Source organism: Microtus ochrogaster, unplaced genomic scaffold (assembly GCF_000317375.1).
Source record: "Microtus ochrogaster isolate Prairie Vole_2 unplaced genomic scaffold, MicOch1.0 UNK2, whole genome shotgun sequence".
NCBI lineage: Eukaryota > Metazoa > Chordata > Mammalia > Rodentia > Cricetidae > Microtus > Microtus ochrogaster.
In genome coordinates this window covers 10,880,704-10,899,918 of record NW_004949100.1, presented here as the reverse complement: position 1 = coordinate 10,899,918, position 19,215 = coordinate 10,880,704, and the positions used below count along the sequence as shown (strand labels likewise).

Sequence of the window (19,215 nt, the reverse complement as noted above, 5' to 3'; positions counted from 1 at the left end):
GTAAGTTTGGTGACTAACCTAGAGAATTTTATCTTCTCAGTGGCACACAAATGCAGTAACAAAAAAATTTAAATAAAGTGGCTTTTAAGAAAATCCTAAAGTCTAAGAGTGTAGTTTGTTTGTTTTACTCATTTGACTCTTTTGGTCTTTGGTCTTTCCCGGGAGCCCGCCACCTAGCTCCCAAATAAATCGCACATAGAGGCTTATTCTTAGTATTAAATGCAGGGCCTTACCTTGGCTTGTTTTTAGCCAGCTTTTCTTATCTTAAATTATCCCATCTGTGGCTGGCAGTGTGGCTGGGTGCCTGACCCCTGTGTCCCCCTCTCCTATTCCTCCTTCTTCTCCTTCTGTTTATTCTCTCTGCATCCCCCACATATTCTTGCTCCTGCCTCGCTATTGGCTATTCAGCTCTTTTATTAGACCATCAGGTGGCTTAGACAGGCAAAGAATCACAGCTTCACAGAGTTAAACAAATGCAACATGAAAGAATATATTGTATCTTTGCATCATTAAACAAATGTTCCACAGCATAAACAAATGTAACACATCTTAAAATAATATTTTACAACATAAGAGCATGAATATTTATTTTATTTTATCTTTTTTAAGCTCTTGTGATACTGAGCTTCTGGCTTCCCTCTTTTCTTTTGTGTCAGCCTATGCATTCCAGATGAGCTACTGCATGATTTTAGTAAGTTTTCGGTATTAAACAAACAAAGAAAAAAAAAGTCATTCTTAATGGACTTTTTTTCTTCCATGTGTATGTGAAGGTACAATTGGTGGAATTTACTAGGAAATATTGCCCAAATTTTAAGGATATCAGAAGTTGAAAGACAGAATAAGAAAGACCTGTTAAAGAAAGAAAGTCAGTAAATGACTTGGGTTAGATTTATCACTAGAGAAGTGTTAAATAGTAACAAAGAAACTAGTCTCCCGCTTTAAGAATGAACTCTTTAGCATTAGTTTGTAAATACTTGTGTATGATGCAATCTTGTCTTATTTAGAACATTCAATTATGGTAAAATGAAAAAAAAGAAACATTTACCATTAGCGTGGTCCCTTAGTAGCTTTGAGCTAGCTAATACAACTTCATTTCCGAGTACAGGATTTAGAAAGTGCTAGGGGATGTAGATTTTAAATACCTAGTTGTACTCACAGTTTCAAGTTATTTCCACTGGTGATTTTACGTTTCTGAGGACTGTGTCTAGTATTCAGTTTGCTGATGTTGCTGAAAGAATACAGATGGCTCATGTCGTCATTTTTACAAGGTACTTTTGTGTTAGCTTATGTTTAATTATTTTTAACTCTTCTTTCAGGCAAATAAAAAATTGAAGTTGGAAAATGGTGGCCTGCTGAGGGAGAATTTACGACTGAAGGCTGAAGTTGACAACAGATCTCCCCAAAAGTAGGTATCTCACAGAGCAAAGTCTCTGCTTGTCAGTGCTTTTAGCTGACTCTGTAATGGTTTGTGCGTTCTGTTTGACTCATTTAGAAAAGTTGAATGATTCTGAGTGTCAAGTTCAAGTCTTAGCTTTAGTTGAGGCTAATTGAGAGGAAAGGATTTCATTCTAAACTCCTTTCCTTTTTTGATGTATAAGAATATTGTTTTATATTCCCCAAGACAAATGAAGCTTTACTTGATTTTACATCTAACTATTTAATAGTACTAATGAATGTTAAGCTTAAAACAGTCCCCTTTAGCTATTTTCTGACTGTATAATCTTGATAACGGTTGATTGTCCATGTAAGGCACTCCCTCCCTGGATCAATAAGCTGTGGTATAGGTGATAAGTGAGAGGTGGAGGCACAGAGGGGTTAACTCCCTTGTTATCTGAATCTGCTCAGTAGGAAGAGGTAGCAGGAGCATTTGAACTCAGGTGTACCACCTCAGATTCTGAGCACTTCACATTTGCAGGAAATAAAGTGGGGTGTTTGAACTACAAATTTGAAACTGTAATGAAGTGAATTGACTCCTCCTTTTATGATGGTGGAGACTTCACCCTGTTAGGAGTTCTAAGTTTTGACCTGTTTACCGTTTTGATTTGTCTATTCAAAGTGGTAAGGAAGAACTAGGAGTTAAGAGGGAAGATGGAAAAGAGATGAGAGAACTTTTGGAGTCCACTCCCCAACCCACCCATCCACAGGAGGAAACAGGCAAATGAGAAAACAGTATGGATGCCAAGGTGTGCAGTCTCCTTGCAGGATGTATGTCAGAATGCCACCATTTCTCTGCTTCTGACCACTAGACTTCTTTACTTATTGTAAGAAGACAAAAGTAAATGATGGACGTATATCCTACCAGAGAAGAAATAGCTCTTGTTGGATGCAATATGGTTTAGGAAATGGTGGAAGTAAATCCTGATTACACAACCAGTGCTGACAAAGGTAGAACTTTTACTCCTTGATGTTCCCTTCTCCCGTGCTCTCTAAGCCCTGCTCTTCCTTCTTGTCAGATAATGTCTTACTGACAAATTAGTGACATAACCTGAGAAAGTGTTGCTTTTATGTGGGCTCGAATCCCTGTTATTGGCAGCTCGCCCTGCCAGTCACAGTAATGCTTATCCATTAGTCGTTTCCCACAGCGTGCTGAATGGAATGAAAGCTATTTTGTTTGTAGCTTTTATTTCTTGAAAAGTTGCCCACCAGATTTCAAGTTTAATGCCAGCCACAAAGATGTATGCTTTTAAATATCCATGACTTCTACCAAATAAATAACCGGAGAATCTCACCTGAGGAAATCTGGCCTCCATCCACTTGTAAACAAGCAGCTCCACTTCTGAATCTAGCCTCCGTGTAGCATTTGCAGTTTCTAACGTGCATGCCTTCTCTCCATGGGAAGGGAATAGTTTCATTTGGACAGTGATTTGAGCTGACCCCTATTCCAGATCAATTTGCAAAGCATTGAGGTATTAAATGTATTGTATGTCATTTATAGCCTTGTTTGCTCTGCATCAGTAAACCCTGGAGGGATTCAGGGACAGGTTGATCACAGTTGAAAATGCCCAGATATGGTTCACGACAGAGTCCTTATGTTTATGTAGAAAAGAATATGAAATTCCAAGAGTTTAAAAGTAAATACAAACATACAAAAATCACCCATTTATTTCCTTCTCTGCATAGGAAGTGCCTTGACTAATTATTTTCCTTTTGTCTAGTTGTCAAGTGTAAAGGAATAATTCTTACACAGTAACATGATATTATTCTCTGATACAGCCCTCAGTTTGAGCAGACTATTCTCTAAGTCACTCAGAAGAGTGCACTTTAGACACCTGAGTAGAAAAGAATTAGGAAGGTGTATTAGTCACCTCAGGCTTCCAGAACAAAATACATACACAGTTTGACTTAAATAATAGATTTATTTTTTCAACAACCTCAAGACTTGTTGGCCATTATGATGGGGAGCATGGTGGCAGGCAGACATAGCATTGGAGCAGTAACTGAGAGCTCACATCTTTGTCTAAAGACAGTAGGCAGAGGCAGAGAAAAACTCAAATGTCACCCCTAGTGACCCACCTCCTCCAACTAGGCCACACTTCTTAATCCTTCCCAAACAGTTCTACCAATTGGGGACCAAACATTTCAAGTTTATGAACCTATGGGGCCCTCTCTCATTCAGACCACCACAACTGTAACAAAGAATGAAGGAATGGGATGTTTGTCTGTGTCTAAATAAGTATACCCACTATATTCTATACTCCATCCTGTGCAGAAAACTGTTTATACTCTTGTGTCTAAATAAGAATACCCACTGTACTCCATCATGTGCAGAAAACTGTGTACACTCTTGGTTTATTTTTGTCTTTGTCAGCAATTTCACTACTCATCAGGTTGCCAAATATGGAAATGTTAGTCTTAGTTTTACTATTTTTCCTCATTGCACACCTGGCTGTTCAGATGTCCTTTCGAACATTCCTCTCAGACTTACATTTGTAAGGTCTCATCTAATTCCCAGTAGCCTGGATAAAAGTAATTTCTTGTTCAGCCTCACTCTTCCCTTCTTCTCCCTTGAGAGTCTCCTGAACCTCAAGTATCTACTTTATTGTTACCTGAAATCTAGACTATAAATCTCATCTTCTTGCTCTTCTATCTGATGACATTTGATGTATCCCAGTCACCTTCATAGTAAAACTCAAATTTCTAACTCTGGTCTACAAGGCTTTGAGTGCTTGACCTTTAAACTTCCTTGTATTTTCTCTTGCCTTGTTTTCTTTCTGTTCTAGTCATGTGGAATTTCTCCCTGGGCTCACATATTTGTCTTTATTCTGCTGTACTTGCATACCATGGCTCATATCTTCTTCCTCGTCTTGTCCAGTATTATTATTATTATCATCATCATCATCATCATCATCATCATCATCATCATCATCATTATGTAATGGCTACCCTTTCTTTAAAATCCAGCCCAGTGTTACTATCTGTGAGGACATCCACAATTTCTCTAGGCCAAGTTGTGCCTTGCCTCCCTTTTGTTTTGATTATTCTGGTACTCATTAAAGTGGAATCAGTCCTGCTGCGGGATCAACATTAAAACTTAGTGACGACTCATTCTGCCAGCCCAAGGGCACTTAGATGTATTTGCAAATGCATGTACGTATGTTTACACTATGTAAATATATATCTGGTGTGCACGTGTATCTTTCTGTTCTGGAGCTGACAGAAGGAAGCTGTCCGTTCATTCTGCTCCATCACCACTTAGAGTAAACTAACCAGGGTGGGAAGATGTTTAAGTTTTTTCTGTCCTCAAAAAATGTGTGAGAGTTTTAAGGTAACAGGACATCAGAGATTAGCATATTCTCCAGATGAAGAGATCTTCAAGTGAACGGAGATTTTCGGAAGGTTCTCTAAGGTATGACAGAAATCAGAAGTTTGAGAGGAAACCACAGGAGGTGGAGGTGTGTAAGAGATTTTCCAGTCCTGGATTTCTTGTCTGAGTCTCTGTGTAAGCTGGATTATCTAGCTCTGTTCTGGCTCTATGCTGTGGCTCAGTTCTAATTCCTGAGTCTGCTTTTCCTCAAGGACCACATGCCAGTCCACTCCCTTTCTTAGCCACTGCTTACCTGGCTGGCTAGGGTTGCTCTTCCCCCTTGACCTATTCATTCCAGCATCTTTTTTTCCCTCCAGATTCTGCTCTGACAAACACAATGATTCCTGGTGTTTGACCCCAGCCTGATCTGGTGACTGATTCTGTTCTGCCCTTTGGTTTTCCCAGAAGGAGAACTTGTAGACTGTCAGGGGAAGCCTGATGATGCCCTGGGGCCAGACTGTGACAGCAGCTAGTGCTCAAGCCCTTGGGCTGGGTGCCTGAGGGGCCCTTCTCAGGATAGACAGCTAATTGGTGATAGACACTTACTGCAGTTTTCTGTAGCCTTGTCTTTATTGTGTTGATAGTATATTTTAGGTGCTGGCAGTGCTGTAACTGCGCAGTGTGGTTGTCAGAGAGATTATAATGAACTTTTGAGAACAGGAAGGATGGCTTTTACTTACCTTGTAGTCCTTCTTATAGCCCTCTGAGCATCCACTAGTCCTCAATAACTCATCTGAATAATTACAGAGTAGTTCTTTGTTTTATTCTTAGTGTTCCTTATACAGAGAGAAGGAACAGAAAAAGAATGAGCAGATTTAGCTAAAGTGAAAAAATGCATATATCAATACTTGTCTGGGGGAGTTTTCAATGACTTAGCACTCATCAGTAGTGTTTTCTACTACTGAGATTTTGTTATGATTACTATGCTTTGGAAATATGCCTGTTTTTACTCTGTAAATATAAAAAGATATAAAATGGTAATTTTTTTTCATGATTGATTATTATCATGCAAACTTAAAGGGCAATCCTTTCCTAAATTTTTTTCCCAAAAAATGAGATTTATCTCACATTAAAATGGATCTGTATCGCTGATAGCATAGAGAGAATAGTGCTTGCTTGGTACTAGGGTGTAGGAAAGGTGATTCACTAGTTAGAGTTTCTAAGCAAAGGACCAGAGACCAAGTCTCTCACCAGTGGTACAAGAAAGGAAAAAAGCTACCAAAAAAAAAAAAAAACACAGTAGAGCCATCTGCAGCAAACTGGGCATGCCATAGTCAGTTATGAAGAGCGTTTGAAAGGGAAGATCATCAGATTCTGCCATCTACTGTCAGGACAACCTGCACGCCCTTCTCGAGGTGTTTGCAGTTAGTTGAGCATGGACTCTGGGCCTGCTATTATTTTGCCTCTTTTCCAGAGTCGTGGATTTTAAAATAAGCGTCTTGAAATAGACTTTGATACGTAACTTAATAGCACTGAAATTTGTCAGAGAGGCTAGGGCACAAAAAACCAGTCCAGACTCCAAGTGCTTTCACTTGGTTTTGGCTGCTTCAGTTAGTACGTAAGGAAAAAGCAGGAAGTCAAAGATTCTGCTCCCTCCCGCAAGCAAGGTGATGGCTGGTGTGTGCCCAGCCTGATGACTGATTCCCATACGTTAGGAGAAGGCAAATGGTTTTTCCAGAATGCCATGCTCAGGGGTGGTCAGCAGGTAAAGGCATCTGCTGCCAAGCCTTCCAGCCTGAGTGGAGGAGAGAACTGCCTCTGCCTTTCGTCCTCTGCCTCCCACATTCATGCTGTGGGGGAAGCACATGTGCACACATGCACTCAGGCAGGTGCACACCCACAAAATAAGAATATCATCAAGTCTTTGAGGAAGAACCTTTCTGGAGTTGGTGGTCTTGCCAATCCCCTGTGCTTATTGTATTTAGTCCTTTAATTGGGGTTATAAATGATAAAGGCAAAAGTTTCTCAACTAGCTAATTGCATACATACTGAAACTTTGTTAGTTCCACAACGTTAGGTTCTAATAATTGATTTTGCCTCGTTTGTTTTCTTCTGGCCCCTTTAAAACACATTTTGTTCCTTCTTTATGAGACGCTGTGGAGAAAAAGTCCTATGAACTCTGTTGTTATAGACGTTCTTACTGTAGTCACGTCTGCTGTGAGATAGTGTCTTCTATGTAGAACACGGAAGATACACACCCAAAATCTCAGCAATATGGTTGCGTAAACAAGACTTAATAAATGGACACCACCAATTGAATTGCCAACACGAAAGGAGGAGTTCTCACAGGACTTTTTTTCTAGAAGAATAAAAACTACAAGCAATTGAAGACTACGTGGAGAGGGAGAATCGGTCCTTTCTGGGAACCAGCCTGTAGATTAGCTGATTCAGAGAGGTCAGCCCTAAACACTTAGGAACACTGAGTGACTTCAGGAGGTTTATTTATAAATCTATACACATATAACTGAAAGATAAGAGGCCATGGATTTGAGAAATTGGGGTGCATGAGGGGCAAGAAGAGAAGAGGAAGAATGACATACTTGTATATGAAATTCTCAATAAATAATTTTAAAAGGAAAAGGTCAAATTAATACGACTTTCATTCCTCAGTATTCTAGTAGGGTCAGGAACAGGCTTTTGCCTCTGTATCCTTTTTCTCTCATCCAGAACATATACTTCAGTTAACATTGGCAGGCTGAAAAATCCTGTAAACATCTCTAGAGTCTGGCAAAGATGTGTCTCCAGCGTCAGTTCCCAAACTGTTCGCAGTGTTTCTCTGGCATAATGAAGCCTTTGGCCATCACTGCTACTTTGAAAATCAAAGCTTTTTGGTCTCTAATGGAATGTTTATAAAAATGCACCAATTTGAAATTTGCTCAGGAAAAGGAAGTAATGTTAAATGATACTTAGAAATCCCTCTTGCCTCGGCATTGCTTCATTTAATGTTATGTACTCTGGAAATATCAGGAATTAGTGGGAATAAAAGAGTATTAAAACCAAAAAATAAATAAGCCCTTGTGTCCGTTGTCTTATTTTGTGGAAGTATGCCATTATATGTGCTGCTTCGTTGTTCTTTCTGTGTGATAGCTTACCTTTTACCAAATTCAATAAAAGTGTGCTGGAATCACTAAACTTTCCTGACCCCTGTGTCACACTCATCTCGTCTGCGTGTTTTACTCAGGTGAAAGGAACACTCTCTGGATGCAGCTGTAAGAATGCTAAGCCTATGATTAAAAAGCTATGCTGATAAAGTCCACAATAAAAGGCGACATGCCACTCCATTGCTTTCTGTGTTTCAATAAAAAAGAATTCTTCTAGGAGTCTAGCAGTAAATGTAGACCAAGAGGTCCCTTGTCCCCTGGCACATCAGAGCCAAGAGACAAATCAGTTCCCGTGGTTTTGACTATACGTTTCTGTTAGTTTGCCCATTAGCATTCTTAAGAAATTCCCATCACTCAGTATTATGTTTGCAAATTGTTAAAATGGAACTTTGGGGTTCTGAAATCTTTGACCTTTTAGAAAACAGCCTAACTTTTTCAATGAGTTGTGCTTTGCCCGTCCTCTTTTTGGGTTTTTTTTTTGGGGGGGGGAGTGGGAGGGCTTCTTGTGAGTCTTTTTTAAACTTTTTATTCTTTTTGTCTTTCAAATCATGCATCCCAATCCCACCCATCTCCTGTCTCCTTGCATCCATCCTCTGCCCCTACATCCCCCTCCCCAATAAAATAAAATTTAAGAGAAAAATCGGGGGAGGGGGGAAAAAGAAAGAAAGGGAAAATCCCATCATGGAAGCTGCAGTAAAGTCACACAGTAAACCCCTTTATCCACACATCTTTACATGCAGACCTTGATGGTTTGAGGCCCCTCATCTATGTCATAGACACTGGATCCTCCCTGGTACTCTTCCTGGACATCAACTCTGCAGGTACTGGACCTGGGCAGTTGCAGGGTTGTTCAGCCGCCAGCTCTCCCCTGTCTTCACCACCACCATGGTGAGCTCTCCAGCATTTTCCTGGCTAGTTCATCCCTTGCAGCGGTGAGCCAGTTCTCCCACTCACGTGCCTGTCCTTAATAACATCCAGATGGGGCACTTCGGCTTTTCCTCTCCAAAATACAATACAAAAACTATGACTAGTAATATCACTGACTTCATCTCAGAATCTTTATACTCCTTTTAGAAATATAACTAAGTGGGGGTGGGGAGGTGACTCAGTGCCTCTCACTGAACAAACATGGGCATCTGAGTGTGGATTCCCGGCACACATCACAAGCTGTGCGTGCACATATACAGCTGTTGGAAGTGGGACAAGAGGACCACTGGAGCTTGTTGACAATCTAGCGAGAATATAGCATGTTCTGGGTCTCAGCCAGTATGGCAGAAAGGGAGAGGGGGCACTCGGCACATGCACATATACGTGTCTGTACTGCACACCCATCCATTTGGGAGCATTCCTTACTTGTTACTAGTTCCCAGTGGCATCCTTTGGTAGCATCTGATGTGCTTTCTAGTGGCATTATTTGATTTTAAATCATCTGGTCATTTTTATGTGAGGATCTCTGTGTTACAAAGTCTGTACTTAAAAGTCAGTCTCTGTGAGTAAATGTAAGGCTGTCACTTTTGCTCTTTGCATTAAATAAACATGCTACACGGTTTTTCCATTTAAAACCATGCAGGTTGGTTATGCCAGAGTAGTTTTAATCAGGAACTCACATGTTTGCAGAACGTACTCCAAAGTCTTTCTAAAGCTCTCTTGCCTATCTCCAGCTCTGCCCTGCACTATATTTAGAAGCCAAAATATTTTTTTAACAAAGAAAATCTTCTGTTGTTGCTTAACTAAATGCTCATAGTAGCAAACTTTGTCTTAAGACAAAGAGGTCCGCTCCTTTAGTTTTTGTTTTTATTATGTCTCTTGCTTTTGTCTTGCATTTTAAAAGTTGAAGGCAATGTGCTCTGGGAGTTGAGTTAATTGCAGTGAGCAGATCAATATTCAGCAATCGCGTCTTTTAAAGCCCTTTCTATCCTGAGATGTGATGATTCTATATTTACCTTTGCTCTTGCTTTTTTCTGTCAGTAGCGAGAGAACAGAGATGTCAGTGCTGTGCTGGAGAGAAGGTGGGCCAGGGCTTAGGAGATAGGTGACAGGCACTGAGTGGCTGTGCAGAAATGGTGGCTGACTACAAGGTACAATCGCTCTTGGCTCCTTGTGCTTTTTCATATGATTTAGTGCAGATACATTTCCTTTGTTGTAATTAGTTTTTAACTAGAAAGAAAGGGAAGAAAAAGACAGCAGTTTTTAGAAGATACCTTCTCAAATACCTTCCTACAAACAGACAGCTCTCAGATTCTTGCAGGTGGGTTAGATGAAAGTTGTCAGGAAGAAGCTGAAAGAACTTAAGGATTTTTCATGGTCTCATGTGCAGGCAGTTTCATGTGCGAGTTCTCCCCATCATCAGGTAGAATTAATCTCGGCATTTCATGTGTTTCTCAACTGGAGTAGTCTGTGTCTCCAGCCCCAGATGTACCCCAACCTGCACTAGCTGCTAAAATTGTTTTCTCAACTCAACCCAGTACCCATCCTTGATGGAATAATGGGAAATAGATAAAACTGGGTAAAGTGTGAATGTTTGATGTTCTTTCTAGTAATTCTCAAATATTCCCTTTCAGAAAGTATAAAAAAATGTTTTTATGCGTAGTATATTGGAACCACAAGTACTGACTTTGTATTTCAAAGTTGGAAGAAATGAGATTGATGTCCTGTACAGTTGTAAAATGCCGAAAATAAGGAGAGCTGAAATGAATTAAAGCCTAGTGTTGAGAAAGGGCAGGAAAAAGCTTCATATCAACAGTGACTGTAATTGAAAGGGTCCAAATAAGTATTTAAAACCTCCCCTCCTGAGACATCTAGGATTTCTGAATTTCAAATTGACATTTTATGTTTGACAAGGTGACATTGTATAAGAAATGTATTGTAAAACACTGCTGTACGATAGGAAAATGATTGAATGTAAATATTTCAAGATGTGGACCACTGTTCAAATGTTATCATAAATCTTTGCCATTGTTTTAGGGGATAACTCTTCATGCATATGTGAGCTGGATTGATAGCTAGCTCTTGGAAAGGAAATCATCGGCGGGTTTCTGCCTTTGTCTCAAATGCTAGTCTGACTTTACCACTAAAATGTCATATTAGACTTCTTCTGTTCTGTGCTTGATACTGCACATTATGTAAGTGCAATCACTTTTTGGAGGTGTTACACTGGCATTGCTTTTTTCCTGTTCAGTTCTGAATACATGATGACTACACTGTTACATGACTGGAACTCCCACTGTTATGTGGGCTGGGACAGTTTGTATTTAAATTTTGCATTCAAAACAGCCCAAGCTATGTCATTAACCATCCTTCTCTTCTTTTCAGGTTTGGAAGGTTTACAGTTGCCGCTCTTCAGTCCAAAGTAGAACAGTATGAACGAGAAACCAATCGCCTCAAGAAAGCTCTAGAACGAAGTGATAAATATATAGAGGAACTAGAATCGCAAGTAGCACAACTGAAACATTCAGATGAGGTCAAGGAAGATATGGATGCCCTTTGTCAGAGGGCACCCTCTGCAGATGGCAAGGGGCCCAAAGGCAGCGATGAGCTTGTGGCATCACAGAATCAGGGTGATGGTGCCAGGAAGCAGGCTGGCACAGCCACCTCCACCTCCGCTTCTCACCTAACAACATCTAGCTGCAGACTCGCTGACACCAGTTCTGCCAGGCAGGAAAGCACCAGCAAGACTGAACCAAACTGTCCCAAGAGCAAAGACAGATACCCCAAGCCCACGGAAATGCTGCTGGCTATGCGAGAGACACCGATGGATGCTTATTTGGAAGGAGAGTGGGGCAGTAAGCCAAGTGACTGTGCACCCTACAAAGAGGAAGAGCTTTATGATCTCCAGGCTCCTTGCACTCCTTTGTCCCTTAGCTGCCTTCAGCTAAATACTCCAGAAAACAGAGAGAACTCTGTAATCAAGGCAGGGAGTTCCAAAAAGCATGCAAACCATCTGAGAAAACTGGTATTTGATGACTTTTGTGACTCTCCAAATGCCTGCAATAACAACTCTTCTGAGGACGATGGAAGTAAAAGTGAAACTGGAAAGAAGTCAGACCGTTTTGTTTCCCCAAAGACAGGATTTTGGGATTGTTGCTCTACAAGCTATGCCCAGAGCTTGGAGTTTGACAGCTCAGAGCGGAACACGATAGCAAATTCTGTTGGGGAAATCCCTTCAAAATTGAATGAGAGGTCAGGATCATGCATGTCCAAGAGACTAAATTGTATTCGCTCTCTCGAAATGAACCGGACAAGAACATCCAGTGAAGCGTCCATGGATGCCGCTTATCTGGACAAAATCTCCGAGCTGGATTCCATGATGTCAGAGTCTGACAACAGCAAGAGCCCTTGTAGTAACGGTTTTAAATCAGTGGAGCTGGAGGGCTCCTCAAAGTCACCTCGAGGCAGTGAGTTTCTCGAGGAACCTGACAAGTTGGAAGAAGGACCTAAACTGAATCTTTCCAAAAATGCTCTCACTACTGATCAGTTAGAAAATGGCAGTGAGTGGAAACCCTCTTCTTTCTTTCTCCTCTCTCCATCTGACCAAGAGATGAGTGAAGATTTTTCTCTGCACCCCACTTCTAATTCAGGAGCTGGTGAAGTCAAACCCCAGAGCTGCTTGTTTCAGACAGAGTTCTCCCAGGGTGTCCTGTTAAGCGGCTCCCACGGACTGTTTGAAGAACAGAGGTTCGGGTCCTCTTTATTCAAGATGTCTTCGGAGATGCAGAGCCTTCACAGCCACCTTCAGTCTCCGTGGTCTACTTCCTTTGTGCCTGAAAAGAGGAACAAGAATACCACTCAGTCAACGAAGCGCAAGATCCAGAGCAGCCTTTCCAACGCCAGCCCATCCAAAGCAACGAAGAGCTGACTCCCCAGAGAGATGCCCTGGTGGCGTTGTCCTGAAAGGGGTGTGGTCGCTTTCAGCGTTATTGTAGTCACTTCATGAAGGTTCTATAAATCATGAACTGATAATCTTCAGTAAAGTGTCAAGTCAGAGAGGTGGGTTTACCTGTTTACAGGGTGCTTCATCTTGTAGAAACTTTGGTCTTTTAGTTGGTGATCTGTCTTACAGAGAGGTTAGGGGCAAGGGTTTCATTTGTCTCTGTATTGTTCATTGTTTTGTTTTAAATGAATGTTATATGTATCTGGATTGGCTGTATGTTGTTTTCTCATTACTTATTTAACCGTTAGATATGGTGGCCTGTTAACTGTCTTCAGAACTTGTGTTTCTTAGAAGTTTTAGTATTTTCTGTACTATTCTTTAAAGCTATTTCTAGAGTGAAATGGTTTGTATGTCCTTTTTTATTTATGTGTAGTGGTGGCCTAATTATTCTGTAAGACCATGCTGGAGAAATGGCACTCCACACATAGAGTATTCGCTGACCTTTTCAGATTTTACATAGTGGTTTGTCACCTGCTTCATTGTGTTCTGTCCATTTTGTTGTGTGTCTGTGCGCATCTGTGCGTGCGTGCGCAAAAATGCTCTGGAGTATGAAAGAACATATTTTTGGTATGAAAATTCTTTTTAGGTTGTTTATATTTGTTCATCTTTGAGCGCGTCTATGTGTGTGTAAAGTTAGAAATTATTATGTATTGGAAGGCAGGAAGGAAGGAAGGTTGGGAGGAATTTGAACATCCTAGCTTCATTTTCCAGATGTGTAGGTAGAAAAGCAGTCTGTTAGGTTTTTCACCCATTGTGTCACAGGGGAGCCTTTTATGTGATAAAGTTCTTGTTTGCATGTTACTGCTCACTGTGGGAACTGTAAGCATGGGAGCCTTTGTGCTTGCTCAGTTCTCCATCCAGAAGAAAAAAGAAGTTCCTATTGGCTAATAGACTATCCATTATGTAGGACAATTGTTTTTCTTTGTGGAAAGTAACAAGTGGGAGTGGGAATATATAAGAGCTAAGCACAACCTTTAGTTTAGGCTTTAAAAGTACATTATTTTAAACATGTTTGGTATGCCCATATAGACTGTAAAACTAAGTCTGTATGCTAATAACTTATCTAATGTGCACTGAACATTTTACATGTATTGTCTTACCTTAACACTGCATGATTTTTTATGTGAATTGAATAAAGAATGCCATATGCACTATGTCTTTGATGTCATCTCTGGTAATGGATTAGTCTCTAAAGACCTAGAATACTATTTTCAATTCATTTTAAAATATAGCAGTTGACCCAACTGTGGACCTAAGGTGGTCTGTGCTTGCTTGTGTTTATAGTGCAGAGGCTGGAGCCTAGGACATTGTGGGTACCAGACCAGTGCAGCTCTGAGCTGCAGCATTACCTGCACCTGGTTTTGAAAGGTCTATGAACAAAAAAGAAAAAACAGAAAGGAAAGAAAAAACAACAATAAAACAAAAACAAGAGTTTTATAATGTTACCACATTTTTAATTTAAAAAAAGTGCCCATACTACAAGAAAATGATCTGAAATTCCAAATGTGTTTTTAAATAAAGGCTTATTAGAACGCAGCTGCACTGTGTCTGTGCCTGCTGCTGATAGAGGAGTGGAGTACTTGCAGCCACTGTGCCTCGAGAAGCTAAAATATGGACTGTCTGCCCTTTTCCTTAAGAATTTGCTGACCCTAGTTATAATAGACTCTGAGGATTCAATGAAACCATAAGGAACACAACAAATCACTTTTATGATGTAGAGAATCATGCTCTCCACTCTCAGAAGGAACAATAACCAAGGGGGAGAAAAGCTAACAGGGTAGTATTTGTTTTATCATACATATTTTCCAATAATTCACTTCTTTGCCATGGTAAAACTAATGGATATTTTCAGAGCTAGTGGCAGTTTAAATATCTTTGATGATACAGTTAGCTCTACGTTTAGAATTCATGTGGAAATTAAGGGGATTTTTGTCGTGGTTAAATGTAAAAGTGCTGTAGCCTGAATGTCCCCCAAATTATATATATTGAAATCTAACCCCCAAGGTAATGATATTAAGAACTAGCACTATTGGGAAGTGATTATGCCGTAAAGGAGTGGTATTGATGGCTTTGCAAGCAAGGTGGAGGGTACTTGCATGCCTGTTGTAGACATAGCTAGTAGCCACCATTTTTGCAATAAAGAACAGGCCCATGTCAAACACTCTGATGCCTTGATTCTAAACTTCCTAGCCTACAAAACTGCAAGAAATTTCTATTTCTTTTTCTATAATCAGCCCAAATGGGACAAGACAAAGTAACCTCACAAATTCCATAATCAAGAATGTGTCTATTTTTTTTATCAGTTTGCATCCCATCATTATTCCTGACGTGGAAGTTAAAATTTTTAGCCTAGTTTGCCAATGACTAGCCTGGTAATGCATCCTTCTTGGACCAGAATGTTTGTCAGCTGCTTACCTTCAAAAGCATCCTTCCATCCTCCCTAAAACAGTGTTTATTACATTAATGTATAATTAAGACCACTCTCTTCCTCAGCTAAAGGGGATAGATAATTATAAAAGATTCGACTTCAATCACATTCTAATCTCCCTTACTCTCAGTATCTGATTTCATAACAGGCAGCTTCACAGATTTTCAGGTGTGCGTACTATGTCCCCTCCAAACGAAACACCATTGAAAGGTTGTTGTAGCTTGGTGATGAAGTTCTTTTCTGGCGTGCCCTGTAGCCTGACCTGTGTTCCATTCCTAGCACTGTTTTAAAGTCCTATGTGGTGGAGCACACCGTCGATCCCAGCAGCTGGGACGTAAAAACTAGACCACAGTTCACCAGCAGGCTGGAGAGATGACTTGGTGATGCAGAATGCTAGTTGCTCTTCCAGAAGATCTCGGTTCCCTTCCCAGCATCCAGGCAACTCAGGACCAGATAGCCTCTCCTGGCCTCTGAGAGCACCAGGTTTGCATGTGGTGCACAAACACAGGCAACGCAACCACACACATAAAAGTATTTTTTTTTTAGTTCAAAGTCATCCTCAACTACATATCAAGTTAAAGGCAAGACTCTGATACAGGAGACTCAAAAACAAAAATCCTAAAATACTTGAAGCCAGATATTAATATTTTTCTAACCTCCATTTCATATACCACTTTCAAAACTTCCAATTTGTGGGAAACCGGAGTTAGTGACCACGCCGATAGAATGGTATGGAACCTTAGTTAGGAGCTGGATGTCCAGCTGCAGAGATTATCTTCCTTGTCCATGTTTGCATAAAAATGGGGGGTGAGTGTGTTTGGAATTTCACAAAGATTCTTTTTAAAGTGTCTTGGGAGTATTTGTTTTTAAGTAACATTCAATTCCAGCCTGTATTCCTGAATGCAGCATGTGTCCACCACTGTTCAGTTTGAAGGCTGAAGTAAGCATGTCTGGGCACGGTGGTTTAGCACACAGTGCTTTCAAGGGTTCACATTAACTGACATTTGTATGAGCTGGACCTTCCTTCCCTATGGGCTCATTTCACTTAAGCATTCTGTGTTGGGAAAAGATAACCCTTGTCCAGATACACTTTGGGCAGTTCGTGTTTTTATAGGAACTGCTTTTTATTGTTAATCTTTCCAAAAAGCTGTGTCTACATAACTCTCCAAACAAGATGTTAGAGGCTTCTTGTTATGGCATTCTAGTCCTTGTATTTAAAAATCCATTTAAAGGCTAAAAGTTTTACTGAATTAGCGTGCGCACGCACGCACGCACGCGCGCACACACACACACACACACACACACACCACTGAAAGTTGAGGACTAGGCTTCACAGCCCCTTGGTTATCAATCTGCTTTGCTTTCCTCTCTTTGCTTTCTGTTGGTTGGCCTGAAACAAAGGCACCATTGGACAAGGGAAGACCTTGGTCTTGGGCTGTGTAATGTTCCAGGGCCGTATTGTTTCTGCAGACATGATGATTTCTAGTTATTAAAAATGTAACACATACAGGGGGTTTTCTCCCTCATTCTGTACCTGTGGATGGTGTGTGCGCCGAGTGTCCGTTTGAAATGAACGGTTCATAGTGTGCAGCCTGTTCGACTAGAAGCTTCCCAAAGCCTCACAGAGGTCTTTCATTCCTGTCTGTGGGAGTCCTACAAAGCAGCCCTGGCCTATCGCTGTGTAACCCGATCCCCTTAATAATACTTGGCAGAGAGAAAACCTTTTAAGCAATGATCTCAGAGTGCAGAGTGAACATTTATTGCCTAATTCTCGGAACCCTGCTCACAGCAAGGAAGCATCTATTAAGGTGCAGATTTAAGAATCCATCTGGAGTACAGCTAGGGTGAGCCCAGTTTGGTGTGGCTGTGGCAGTCTAGAACACCTTGAGTCGCAGTACCTCTTTTTCAGATAAGGTTTTCAGTGATGACATAGAGGAGCAGGCTCTCTATTAAAGTCTCTACTGAAGGCTGGTTTGGCTTAAACTTTTGTGTAGACCTGAGGGATTTTTGTGTTAGTTAGGGTACAAAGACCCATTCTCCAAAGGGCAAAGATTTGCCTCAGGCATTTATCAAAACTTGTGTGAGGAGGGAAGATGGAATTTTAGTCCCATTTGATTCTTATGGCACAGGTGAATCCTGAGGACGTCTGGAAACTTCACAAAGGTGTTTTCCCCTTAGAATCTTGAAGGGTAAATAGAGTTCGTTGCAAAAGAGGGCCTCTCTTCTGTTTGTCGGAAGGGGAAATGTTTTTTAGCAGCTTTCTTGGAAGAGGTACTGGAGGCCAGGCTCCGAAACGCAGAGGGCTTCCGGTATTGCTCCAGCCACAGCTTTGCTCCTCCTCCTTTCAGAATCCCCCGGAGACTCTGGGTCTCGCTCCAGCCGCCTGAAGCGGCGGCCTGGTGACGAGACAGCGGCTCCCTAGGCGCTGGAGCGCTTTGGAGATGGCGGGCAGGGCCATGAGCTGTCCATTAAACTGAAGCTTGGCCCTCTGAGGGCTTGGAGAAGGTCAACGTCGTGTTTAGGGTGTGGAGGTGGGGTCTGGCCCACCCGCAGCAGCTCCAGTACCTTTTCCCACCACTCTTCCCCGGGAACTCAGCCATTTGGGATTCCTGCCAGCTTCCCCCTCTGCCCAGGCCCTCCCCTTCCCAGTCACTAGGGAGGACCCACCCGCCTCAGGTCCCTCCATCCCAAGTTTCCCGCGCTCTTGAGGGCGCTCTTACTTAGCTGGTCCTTCCCAGGCGGCACTCCGCTAGCCAGGTCTGTGGTTTCCTTTCATTTTATTATCACTTTCGAAACCTGGCGATTAAGACGCGAAACCAACAAAGAGTTTTCTTTCCACCTTAACCTTGCACACAATCCTTTAACAAATTAATTAATCCTAATGAATTAACACTTCATTTATTTAAACGCGCTACAGTCCATGAATTAAATTTTCATGCAGTGATTAAAGACTGTTAAAATATGTATGATTTCGTTAAAATTTTATAATAAATCAGGGCAATGTGTTACATGACAAGGCAACTATTTCCCAGTCCCTCGCAAGGGGCTTTGATTTGTGCGGGCGGCGGGAAGGAGGGGCGGTTGGCGGCAGCGCGGTGAGCGGTAGAGCCGGGCGGCAGGACCCAGCTCTGCCCTCCCAAGCTTGGACTGGAGGCCTCGCGCTTCTCTCCGCGGCTTCCAGACCCTAGAGGGATCCAGCTCCTGGAGGCCGATAGGAGCCTGCGGAGGTCGGCGAGCGCGCCTTTCTCCATCCTCAGAAGGTCTCTTGGGTGGAACTGCTGGTCCTCGCCGGTAGCGCGCCCAGAAAGCAGGGGGAGTGTGTGTCCGGGACCTAGCGACTGATCAGCGGGTATCTGATACAGGAAGGCGACAGCACTTGCTTCGTGTCGCGTGGGGTCAGGGGCCAGCGTACCCGTGGATGAGTTTGTTTGTGGTTATTTTAACCCAGGGACCTGGACGCTCCTTCTCTGATCAGCGTGCCCTTCTCTAGTCTTGAGCCCGCAGGGCACAGACGGAACGTGGAGCCTCTGTTCTTCAGGGCCCTAAATCACCGGGGCCGGTGACCTTGTTAACCGGAGAACAGTGATCATTTGGCTTGCAAAAGTAACAGTGTCGACTGACAGGCAGGGAGGCCCAGCACCGGCGAGGGTTGTTCTCTTGGGTCGGTCTCTCCGGGAGGGTTTCCTAAGGTAGGTTGGTTTGGTGAGAGATTAGGGTAGAAATGGACACAAGTCAGTATATAACAAAACCAACGCTAAGCGCAGAGTGACATGTAATGAACTTACTTGGGAAGCCCAATTCTGCTCGCAAGGTCATCTTTGGGTGGGGTGGTCATCTTCAGTAAGGTGCCACCAAAGGAAGTTGCATTTAAGCTAAATGGGGAGGGTGGAGAGTAGAGAGAAAAGGAAGTCGTGACTTTTCCCACTGTTTTGTTTTACTTGAGAACTCACCC

General features: G+C 42.0%; 1 protein-coding gene across 2 annotated transcripts in view; it reads left to right on the top strand.

Annotated features, from left to right (window-relative positions):
• Rnf219 (ring finger protein 219) overlaps nt 1–13,989 on the top strand; it is a 37,397-nt gene extending 23,408 nt beyond the window's left edge. For both annotated transcript variants that reach the window (XM_005365378.3, XM_026788385.1), the window contains exons 5-6: nt 1,317–1,405; nt 11,218–13,989. In XM_005365378.3, coding sequence (XP_005365435.1) covers nt 1,317–1,405; nt 11,218–12,760 — 1,632 coding nt within the window. In that variant the 3' untranslated portion in view covers nt 12,761–13,989. The remainder of the gene's footprint in view (nt 1–1,316; nt 1,406–11,217) is intronic.
• The last annotated feature ends 5,226 nt before the right edge of the window (nt 13,990–19,215 follow it).